This window comes from Quercus robur, chromosome 2 (assembly GCF_932294415.1).
Source record: "Quercus robur chromosome 2, dhQueRobu3.1, whole genome shotgun sequence".
NCBI lineage: Eukaryota > Viridiplantae > Streptophyta > Magnoliopsida > Fagales > Fagaceae > Quercus > Quercus robur.
The window spans coordinates 54,305,870-54,318,486 of record NC_065535.1 but is presented as its reverse complement, the minus strand read 5'-3'; the positions used below and the strand labels follow the sequence as shown (position 1 = coordinate 54,318,486).

The 12,617-nt window shown below is 33.7% G+C and overlaps 1 protein-coding gene across 1 annotated transcript; it reads right to left on the bottom strand.

Annotated features, from left to right (window-relative positions):
- Window positions 1-680: 680 nt before the first annotated feature.
- On the bottom strand, window positions 681-6,621 carry LOC126714032 (probable metal-nicotianamine transporter YSL7). The gene is made up of 6 exons (XM_050414020.1): window positions 6,177-6,621; window positions 4,029-4,192; window positions 3,044-3,141; window positions 2,808-2,942; window positions 2,266-2,455; window positions 681-2,007 (listed from the first exon to the last, which is right to left on the bottom strand). Exons 1-6 carry the CDS (start codon window positions 6,529-6,531, stop codon window positions 898-900), a joined length of 2,052 nt encoding a protein of 683 aa, XP_050269977.1. The 5' UTR covers window positions 6,532-6,621; the 3' UTR covers window positions 681-897.
- Window positions 6,622-12,617: the final 5,996 nt, after the last annotated feature.

Below are 12,617 nucleotides of genomic sequence, written 5' to 3'. Positions count from 1 at the left end.
GAATAGAATCTCATTACAAACCAAACTTGCCATTAGATTTGCTACATTTTCCATTAAATACAATAATAAGATAGGGGAGAGGGTGAAAAAAGAGAACAAAATTGAAATGAATTCTAAAATAAATTATCATTTTTTTAAAATAGATGATGTAATTAATAGCATTTTCCATCCATTGAACCCATTTAAGAAAAATTAATTGGGCAATTTCCCTCACCCCAGAATGCAAACAAACCAAACTGTGATGAACAGTCTGAACTCAATTTCTTATTTGGAATGCACCAATTACTATTAATAAGTCTTCAAGTGTTATTTCGATTCAAGTCGGATGATAAGTATATATAAAAAAATAAAATAGTAATACTTACTAAATGCTTTTTATTTTTATGTCTAGTATTTCTAAAATAAAAATCACCATTATAATGTACTAATTTGTTATTTCCCATTTCCCACTTCTAGAGCCGGATCTAAATGTTGGTTAGGTAAGCGTCCTATAGTAGTAGACCATTCCCATAGGGGTGGTAAAGTGAGGGCTCCAATTGGTAGAAAAAAAACCTGCAGCCCCTTGGGGTTATCCTGCACTTGAAAGAAGAAGTAGAAAAATGATTAAATACAGTGATAATTTGATTCTTTGTCGCCGTAGTAAATAGGATAAAAGAGAAAATAGAATTTGTTTCTTGGTCTTTAAAAAAAACAAAAAAAATAGTTTTGTTATTTATTTTCATGGGTGAACGGCGGGAATTGAACACGCACATGGTGGATTCACAATGGACAAACAGTTGTTTTAGCTTTAAGTTCTATAACTGCAATTTACCAAACACCTTCAAATTTTCAGTAATAGATCCTTTTTGCAAAGCTCTACACAATAGCTCTATTTTCGACAACAATCCAGACTGGCCCTTAAGACGCTAAGAAACCATCCACCTTTACATTTGTTCCTCTCGATAAGAATTTCATGCAAATGGGTGGATTGACACCTGCCAAAGCGAGTATTGAACTTGGTAGAGTCCAAATCCCGTCCCCACAAATCAACCCAGATGCTACAGCAGGTCCAAACGCATCAGCCTTAGCCTTGTTTAACTTCCCCCACACATACAGTATAAAGCTCCCTACACACATATCAATGGCAAAGTAAGATCCAAGATAAAAGGGTATTGCCATTGCCATAGGAAGTGGAATATAACTAGCCCTTTTCTTTCCCACTGCATCTCTAATACCGTTAATGACTACGGCTGCAATGAAGAACACGTAGCAAAGTGTGAGGCAGTGCTTTGGCAAAGCCGAGAACCCCTGAACACCCAATATCGACATGTTACGGTAAACAAGAGCAAAAGGTGCAGGGTATTCTGAATCTGGAGTTCCAAGACCATTAAAAGCCTTGTAGAAGAGCCAGAAGACACAAGGAGAAATAACGCAACCCATTGCTGTTCCAATAATTTGACTCACAAACATGGACCTTGGTGAAGCCAATGTCATGTAACCTGTCTTAAAGTCTTGCATTAAGTCAGATGCTGTGGACACAATGTTCATCATGACCCCACATGCTGCTAGACCTGCGAGAACTCCACCTTGAGAAGCACCTGCCCATGCACCAATCGTGAAGATAGCTAGCTTTCCATATGTGGATGCTAGGGACCAGTCTGTCAGCCCACAACCATAAGCATTGCAAAAGGCTAATGGTGGTGCTATGATGTAAATAACAACAATGTAGTACCATTTGAGCTGATGAAATATATGGGGAAGTGTTGCAGCAGATATAATTGCTATAGTCACATAACCAGCTATGGCAAGCCATAATGGAATCTGGTCCTTGAGAAATAGTTGGGTCCGAATTTGGTCATCATAAGACTGTGACGGAGTATTCTGAGGGGAGGAGTTACCTGCTACAGGGATAACTACACCTGAGTCTTTCTTACTTAGTTGTTTATACAAACCCAATAGAGTTCGACTAAGGACTTTAAGGAAATTGTAGAGGCCATCACCAAGGATCATGGCTATAGCTATGAAGACCTACAACAAAGAGGAAAGAAGCAGAAGCTCATAAAGCCTTCTTAATGCCAGCAATTAATACCATAGGCTTTTTATAATGAGTCTAAAGAAACAACAAATTTCATAACATTTTCCCAACTGTTGAGGTGGGAGATTGGATTGGTGCAAAATAAACGTGATGCTAGTGAAAGTGACGTTACATCTTAGCAATTCAACAAGTTATGTATGTTGTGTCTTAGCATTATTGTACTTATTAACATGGAAATTAAGATGAGTTACCTTGTAACCTTGCAGGCCATGTAGGCTACTTGGGCTGAGATCTGCAGAGTACCAAGAGCCCTTTTTGTTATCTATGAGAGGCCACATGATACCCCATGAAAGAATTGCTCCAACAAGTAGAGATATGTTAATTAGATATGGACAGATCATTCCAACACCAACATAAGTAGCTGAGAAATCAAAGTAGAACCTGGATTTCCACAAAAACTCAAAATTAAAATAAAGATAAACGACTAGAGTTGAGAGGAACACCAAATGCCCTTATCATTTATTTAACACCATTTTGACCACCAAGCTTAAACAAAGATAAGAACCAAATGAATTACCCAATAAACATAGCTAATTGTTTATTGATAGTTTGATACGTGTTGTTGGGTATCAAATTTCTTCTTCACACGAGAAGCATGAATAGAATCAACATTAGTATCATTGTACCATCCAATTAAAACAATTGCAACTCAATACTCATTCTCTAGATTTCCTCAGCATATGAATTATAAAAATGTATACTTGAATACAAGTACTAAAGGAGAGTTACATACTTGTTCTCATAGGCTTTGAGACCAAAAGTAGGGAAGCTTACAAATCCACAGTCATCACCTGCAGTGAAGAACCATTGGAAGAAACCCCAAAGAAAGCTAAAGGAGAAGAACTTGCCCAATGCTCTCACTTGTTTTCTATAATGAAATAATGGTAAAAAATTGTTATCACCAAGTTAATGTGTTTATGAAATAAATTACAAAGGAAAGTGTTTTGATGAGGAGTGTCATGGCCTCACTTTGCTAGCTTGGCACCCTGAGGCGTGTGAAAGCTGTTGATAAGATGGGCAGTTGCAGTGCCACTTGGATATGTCAATTTGAAGTCTATGATCATAATCTGTGCCATATTGTACATTAGATATATTCAAAAAGTATAGAGGATATAAAAAGTTAGAAGTTGGAAATGAAACCGGATTCAATCATAATGTCATTTTATATTACACATGTTCATGGATATATGCATGGCAAAAGTCAACCCCAACTACTATATATATATATATATATATATCTAATAAAAAAATGCCTTACTTTCATGGATTTGACTTCAGAGAGATGAGATAAATCATAAGTGAAAAGTATGATCAAGCGATGGAGGATAATTCTTATGTATGAACTTTTGTTACTTCTCTTTGCAATAAAAATGTCAACTTCATATATTGATTGACAAACCCGTGATTTTTTATATTAGTAAGTTAAAACACGCATTCAATGAGTTTTGATCCAGGACCTCAACCTTTATCCCATTATAAAAGGAGAAGGAAGTTTCAACTATACTATAACTCATGGTGATTGACATACTCATGGTTATATAACATATTTGCAAAATAATCTCCCAAATTTATGGGTTCTTTCTCCCATCTCCGAAGATTTTGAATTCCTATATGTCGTAGGCCAAAGCACTCTATGCTATTTTTACTCTTCCATAAACTGAACCCCCAAAAAAATCCAATGCTAGTTTTGCTAAGACCATTGAAAAAGGTTTTTAAGCCCAAAAAAAAAAACCCTAATTCCTCTTAAAAACACTTTCACCTTTGAATCAACCCCAATGTGTAATTCATGGAGGAATACAGAGAGATAGAAAGGCATGTTGCGGATTTAAATATGTATGAACTTATAGTAGTAGAAACTAACAGAAGAGTATGCCAACAAGTCAAGCAGTTGTTGAGATACGTATTGGTCAAGAAATGGCTCTTGACTATTAGTACTGGGTTCTTTGTATGTTACCTTTCGAAGAGGCACCACCGAGAAGAGGCCAAGAAAGCTAACAACAAAAATAAACCCAATTATCCATCCTAATGCTGGGTTCTTAATATCTTTTGCACTGGTAGCTTCTGAAGATTGTTTAGCAACAACTTCACTCATTCCGAAGAGGTAACTACCGAAGCCGCCTGCTCATTCAAACTCAACAAAAGATAGTTTAGCAAGATATGACCTGGTAAAAAGATTGTATGGTTCTCATATGAATGCAATTTAAATTTTGAGTATGATTGACACAAACTTAAGGATTCTATCCATTACAAGATATTCAAAATCCTCCATGTAGGCTACTACAAATCTTGAATGTTGCATACAATCATATCTTAATTATTTAGAAGATTCATCATCCCCCTAACAAATCTCTCTCTCCAGTAGGAAATCTGACTAAAATAGCATATCTGCTTCACCTGATGTTATAGTCCTTTGAACTGAATCCAAATATATGTTAGGGATTAAACTCTCTTTGAAACAAACTAATCAATGAAAATGCCTTTCGATATTTGCCAAAGATGGCCAGTTAGTAATCCAAAGTCTAGCACTCGTGTAAGGAAAATAAGTACCTTTTTTATGGTGTTAAGTAGAACTAAATGAAATTACAATGCTCATCATCATCATTATCATCAATCTTCATAATATTAAGACAAAAAATTAAAGTTGAATAAAAGTATATTTGTACTTTAAAAAATAATAAAATAAATATAAATTAAAAATAACTTATAATAGACGAGGCATTTAATGGGAAGCAATCGTTAAATGTTAATTTGAGTGGTAAAATGTAATTTACCAAAACAAACCAAAATATTTAACTTATTCGAAGTTTATAATAGTAATATGATCATTTCCCTTCCTCCCCTCCCCTACCCCCACAAACATCCAAACAATTTTTTTAAAATATAATAATCTTTAATAATTACTATGTCCTCTTTATTTTAATTTTCATTATTTTATATCTTTTTTTTTTATACAAGATAAAAATTTTATTCTAATATAATCTGAGCTTTACACTTCTTTCTTTTCTTTTCTTTTTTTTTTTTTTTTTTTTTTTTTTTTTTAAATAAAGAACAATGTAATACTCCCCTATCTTAGAATAGATGCAGCCATATCACACGGTGAGAGGATCGGATACCATTGAATTGTTTATCCTTTTATCCTTTTCGTAAGCCATTAAAGTTCACATATTTTTGGTTAGTTTGGTTTCATTCATAGCTTTCTTTACTTGACGGAACTACTTTCCCCCCATATCTAAAAAAAGGCACTTCTGTTTCCCACTTCTATCTATTATTGCCTGACAATATTTCTGATTCTAAGAAGTAGAGGCTGTGGAGGGACCACAGGAAAAGAATACGGGTAGGAGTGGTAGTATTTATTATGCGAGGAAATATCCACAAGAAACACCGCCTAACTGAACTAAATTTAGGTCTTTGATCAAACGTGTGTACAATTGTGAATTGAACCAACCAACTAGCGACCCACAATTGTGGAATATTAACTCACGTCATAAGGGTCACGTGGCCAAGGATCATGGTCCAATTAAATCACAATTTTTCTCATAATTCTTTAACATCCATGCTAAATTATGATTACCATTTTTCAATTGTAGTACTTTTATTTATTTTGTAAATTATATGTCAAGTTTCAACTCTGTACCCCTGAACATAATATTCATATTCTCACCCCCAAAAAATGGGAAACCACCGTTAAAGCCTTAAAGGGCCGAGTTCCAAGAAATGAAATCCCAGTTCCAGTAGCTTCAACAAACTTTAAAAACCAACGCCAAAGCATGATATGATATCATTCAAATTACAATAGTAATAAAAACAATCATGTTTACATATTGAGAGCGTTGTAATTCAGTGGTTTTCTATAATCTGCTTTCTATAAGAAGAATTATGTAAATAATACCATATTCAAAAGAAAATATATTTGTTTGAGCATAAAGAAATCTGACTTTGTGGATTAGGATTTAGGATAGGTTTCAAAAATATTTGTTGACAACATGAAATGAAAAACCACACACATATATATTTCAGATCAAACATTAATATTAATGAAAAGCAGTTATATATATATATATATATATATATATATATCTATTGTAAAGAGAGAAGCCCATACCGCTAAAAGCAATGCCAGAAGAGGCGACAACGCAGGTCTGAATAACAGTGTTCTCTTGCCTTGTAAAGGGCTGCTTTAACATCCCAGATTTCTGAACCAACTTGGTCCAAGTCTTGATGAAGAAGAACCCCAAAAGCCCAGCAGACACGTTGAGGGACGGTATAATCCCAGTGGTCAGGTTCAGCTTCATCACTATGAAGGTGAACAGAATAGACAACACGAAGCTCACCACCAAGGCTCTTATAGTCACCTGCTTTTGCCATGGAGGCACCTCTTTGCTAGCGAAGATTTGCTCTATGGACAATGACTCCTTGGCTGCTGCTTCTTCTGGATCATCCTCCTTTCTCCTGTTCATCTCCTCCTCCTCCTCGTTCTTCTCCGTTAGACCCAGTTTGTGGATCTTGGGTTGGAATGATTATTTTCAATCTCTTTGTAGTGTACGCGTGTGAGAGATCATTTATTAGTATGGCCCATCGATGATCCAAGAAGTCATTCTAATTGACCAGTTACAAAATTTAATAATTTTTTTTTTCTGTCTTTTCCACAACAGATTTCTTTCAGATTCGGTTCTTTATACCTAGCCAATCTAAAATTGACTATTATTGTTATTAATAAAAGACAGGTATAAACCAGCACTTTTGAACTCTTCTTTCACATAATAACAAGCAATGATTATAAATTTTGACTGCTATCAGTTGGTTTATACATTATAGGCTGAAACTAATAATTTTGACTTTGTGGGATTAGTTTGTTACCAACAAATCGGCTACCCTTGCACGAATGTTCACTACTAGACCCCTATTATTATGGCAACAAGATTAAAAGTTATTTTGTATAATGGTAGAGTCTTTGAAAAAAAAAAATGGCTTAGTAATTGCTGATTACCCTAACATTTTTATCTATCATAGGTTTATCTCTCTCAACAAGATCATTCTTTTTAGTTTCATTGCTTCAATTTCTATCAAATATTTGATGAAGAAATATAGAGTGGTTGTTGAAGTTTTATTTTTATACATGCATGTTATTAAAGTCAAGTTTGTTTTTTGATAGTATTTGCTTTGGAATTTGGGATGTAGAGCAACCAGATTGGGATGAGTGACCAATGGCATATATTCATGATACTTTGTTTTCCCCTTCTTCTATCAATTTGAAACTTGAAACATATTAATTTATTTTTTTAACAATATTTTAGAAAAAAATTAATGAGCTTTGGTATTCTATATTTTTCTTTGGTTTAATTGTTTTCAAACTAGTGAATTTTTAAAACAGATAACAAATATTTTGTATTGTCATTTCATATATTTTTTATTATTTGGTATGATAGCTAGCTAAAGGATCTCAGTCTAATTGGAGTTTAGCCTATTGAATTAGAAAATTTTGCTCATTTGTGAGAAAAGTAATAGAAATATGCATGTTTACTCAATTATAGTAGTCATTTAACCTCATCATGTTATTATTTTGCTGAATTGTTCTTAGAGATTATTAATTTTTGACAATTGTTAAGGAGTAGTCCATACAAATTCCATTGTTTGAGTCTACGAAAATTATCTATAAATATGATTTGTGTATGGCAGTTTTCTGCTGTGTGTAAGTTCTAAAAATAGCTTTCTAAAACTGTTATTGTATTGTTGGTGTTAACTGTATAATGTGTGGGATTAGTCCTTGTTATGACCTTGATTTCCAAACTTTGGTTGTATGTATATTTCTTGGTTTGTTTTAAATGCAAGTATTCGAATTCATAATTTTTTTTTTTTTAATGTCAAACTAGTAGCATTCTTTGTGAAATGCTCTTGCTTAATACTTATCATTTTGGTCAAGATCCATATCATTCTTATTAAATATTGTACTATTAACTATAGTTGATGCATTATTTTTCTTATTTCCATTCTTAACTTAATAGGATGCGTACATTATATAATTATATTAAATACATTACTCCAAAAACTAGAAATTAGAAGGTGAAGACTGTTGTCGCTGAGAAGACAATAACATGTACATCACAACAAAGCCTAACCAAATATACAAGGCTCATATTGGTTGATAGTCAAGTAAATTAACAATCTACTCTTTCAATTTTATGTGATAGTGCTTGTAATGTAGATGCTCATTTTTACCCTTTCACATATCTAACAATTCTACTTAGGGCAATAAAGTACACGCTACTATCTTTAATCAATGTGAGATTGTCATGATCAACCATAGGTTACACATATAACAAGGACATATTACATCCATAATGTGATTGTCAAAGCAATCAAACTAGAGCATCGAATTGTTGATAATGTTTACTAGTGAACAATCAATCCAACTACGTTGGTTGAAGAAGTATCAGATGATGATTCACCAGTCCCTACACCTTCCTTTAACTTTGTTCCTTTTACCGAGTTCCATAAACATATGGATTACTTTGCACTTGTCGGCGAGAATTGGAATATTAATTTACTTATCAAAAAAATGAAATGCAATATTAATTCTCATACCTCTTATAGTCTAATTTTAACCAACAATGATATGACATTTATTTATTTTTAGATGTCATTGTTGTTACAATTGATGTGCGCCTGGCTTGACAACTTCAAACTAGAAATGGCCCATCGATGATCCAAGAAGTCATTCTAATTGACCAGTTACAAAATTTAATAATTTTTTTTTCTGTCTTTTCCACAACAGATTTCTTTCAGATTCGGTTCTTTATACCTAGCCAATCTAAAATTGACTATTATTGTTATTAATAAAAGACAGGTATAAACCAGCACTTTTGAACTCTTCTTTCACATAATAACAAGCAATGATTATAAATTTTGACTGCTATCAGTTGGTTTATACATTATAGGCTGAAACCAATAATTTTGTCTTTGTGGGATTAGTTTGTTACCAACAAATCGGCTACCCTTGCACGAATGTTCACTACTAGACCCCTATTATTATGGCAACAAGATTAAAAGTTATTTTGTATAATGGTAGAGTCTTTGAAAAAAAAAATGGCTTAGTAATTGCTGATTACCCTAACATTTTTATCTATCATAGGTTTATCTCTCTCAACAAGATCATCAAGTTCCTTCATCATTGATCCACGCATTCCCGAAGCAATTGTATTATGAACCTGGTACAATATGCATCTTTTTTAAATTCTTTGCTACTTCATATAAATGATTAATATCCACTTTTTTAAAGCATTCATCAAAATGACTTCAATTCAATTTATAAATGCATTAGTTTTAACAGAGTTTAGGACTCGTGTGCATCAATAATCTACAAAAATAAATAGATTCCTTTATTTCCTTTTTATTTTTTTAAGAACTATACACAACTAAACACCTTGTGTATATCACACTTTTAAAAATCCCATACTAATTAATTGAAAATCATCATCTAATTATGTTATATTCTAGTTGTACTTTATTTACATTTACTCACACATACAAGGCTATCTTTAGTCATTCTTGATTATATAATGTTATTTTGACTATACGTGACAATATATATACTATTGTATTTTTACATTTGCAGTATCTTTTAATTTTTGATAGGGCTACTGAAAAGGAAAAGCAGCTAAATGAAATAATCACTGAAAAGCATTACCTCACAGCTTCATCAAGCTCCTTGTCACCAATAATAGAAAATATTATTGAGATTTCTTTAATAGCAACTTTGGTTCAAATGGTAATGTCTTGTTTGGCCTATTATTGTAGTTTCTTTCATTTGGATTAAAAAAAAAATCATCAACTAAATAATAGAAATGTGTAACAAACAATTGATGCAGTGACCCAATTTTTGGATAAATGCAACAATATGCATTACAAAGTTGGACCAAAATTTTTGGTACATGGCTTGTAGGAAGTGTCACAAAGAAACTGGTGTGGACTACAATGAAGAATTTTCATACTTATATGGCAAGGAAAAAGCTATTAAAAATCCACAATATGTACACTACTAAAAACCCCTTGTAATACTAATGGTATGGATAAAAAAAAATTGTCCTTATATAAGTTGATCATTCTATCTAATTGATTATTAATTTTGTTGTCCAACTTCAGATGTCGAGTTGAAGTTAAGTTGGATGATATGTACAACTAGACATTTCATGGCAACTTTATTTGGAGATGTTGCAGAATTTTTTTTTATCATGCTTAGCAATTAAGCTAATGATGAAGACTATAGAGGTATTAAAAAATCATAACTAATCTTTAAATAAATAGTTTATTCACTTTCACATCCAAACATGACAAAATCTAAAAGCTAAATTTTCTACTTTTTATAACAAAATATAAGAAACTTCATATTTTTTATGTATGACTTAAGCTTTTGGCACTTTATGAGAATAATAAGTTTTATGGACTAAGGGAATGATATGTGATTTGGCCTTTTGGGTTTGTGTCAAATTAAAGAGTTTTTTTTTTTTTTTTTTTTTTTTTTTTTTTGTGTGTGGGGGGGGGGGGGGGGGGAGGGGGTTTATAGATTGGAGGAGTTTTTTGGAGAGTTGGGATTTTGGTCTCTTTGGAGGTTTTTGTGGTTCTCTAGATGTAAATTTAGAATCTTGCAGCTTTTCTATTGGTATTTGGTGGTGTATGATAAAATTTAGAGTTGCGGTGGAAAATAAATAACATAAACATACCTCTAGCTATAGTTGTTTAAGTATTTAGAGAAAAACAAGATTCACTATATGATAGTGTATATAAAAAGTGTCTTCTAGTCTATGACCTTTACCCCACATATTTCTTTTTGACGGAGACAAGGTATATATATAGGCTAGACTAGGGACTCTTTTAAATTAAGATTTGTTCCATAACCCTCCTTCTATCAAGGAGTTTAAAACTTATAACTTCAAAGTTTTTATTAACCAAATGAATTATACTAATTGAGAGTTACTTAGAAATTGTTATTCACCATAACATTTTTCACAAATAAAACCCTTAAGACATGAGTTTTCATTTATCATTTAAATGTGGGCCATATAAAATTTTCTTAAAATCTTACATTCTCTCACTTGGCCCACTTGACATTTAAATTACTTGATAAATGATATTAACTTTAACATGGCCATGATATTACTCATGTCTTCCATGTATTATAATGTATGTGAAAGTTCAAAAACGTGTACAAAAACACTTTTGAACGTTAGACCCCCAAAAACCAACTTAACCAACACAAGCAATATGTCAAACAACTAGTGTGCGGAAACTTAACATATGCTATAATATGAAATTGGTTAAACAACTATCTAAGCCATAACAAAATTAAACCACAGCAGATAATGTAAAGGCAGAGATAGAGAGGAAGGAAGATGCAAACACAAAGATAACACCCGATGTGTTATCGAAGAGGAAACCGAAGACCTCGGCGAAAAACCTCTCCGCCGCCCTCCAAGCGGTAATCAATCCACTAGAAAATACAGTTGGGATACAAGGATAGCAATAGACCCTCCAAGCCTAATCTACCCAGTGCACCTAAGCCCTCCAAGCTTTTGCTCCAACGAGGTTGCGCCGAACCTTTTTCTTTTCTAGCTTCCCGGATTCCGTTACTAGACCGTAGCATCAACCAATGAATATTGGCTCCTTCCTAACTGCTTCCCAGAACTCCAAACGACTGTCTCACAGAGATGATAATGGTGAGAACCAGGTTTGGTATAATGCCTCTCAAGGTTTTGACAATGGAGAGGAAGAGAGTGAGGGAATTTGAAGAGACTCTAAGGTATAGATTGTGGGTAAAACAATCTGTTTTTTCTTTAGGGTTTCTCTCTCAAAATTCTCTCTCGAAGCTCTCCTTCAATCGTGGGTTAAAGGGGTATTTATACTGGAGAGGAGAGGAATGTGAAACGTCAGGTTTTGGCAAAACAGTGGTGGCTCGCGGCTTGACCTCGCGGCTTGACCAAGTCGCGAGATCCAGTCGCGAGATAATCGTATGGCCAGTTGTCCTGTTTTGTCCTATAGTGCTCCAGCTAGCATGACTGTTCATCTTCCAGCATGCTTGGCACGTGTGCAGCTTCTGGCGGCTTGTAGCCGCGAGTCCACCCGCGAGTCCCAGCCGCGACACTCTGTTTTCTTGCACACTCTTGAGTAAACTTCACTCTATCTCACTCACTACCCTTACAACAAACCCACCAAAATACAGGGTTACTAAATGCTGAATTACAAGCAAATTTGGCACGGAATAAAGCCAATTAGATGGTTGAATAAATTCAACCTTACAATCTCCCCCTTTGGCTATTCCGTGACAAAACCCTAAAACAGACTCTAGACTTAACATGTGAGTTGGGAACAGTTGAACAAAACTCACTCACACCTAACTCTAGAAGCTGTGAAGCACTTGAATCATATGAACATAATACTCCTGAAACACAACAATACACCATGATCATTGTAAGCAGAAAATTATAAATGCATATGAAACAGGCAATATGTGATCAAGCAAAGATGGAGTTAATAAACAAACCATGGCTTG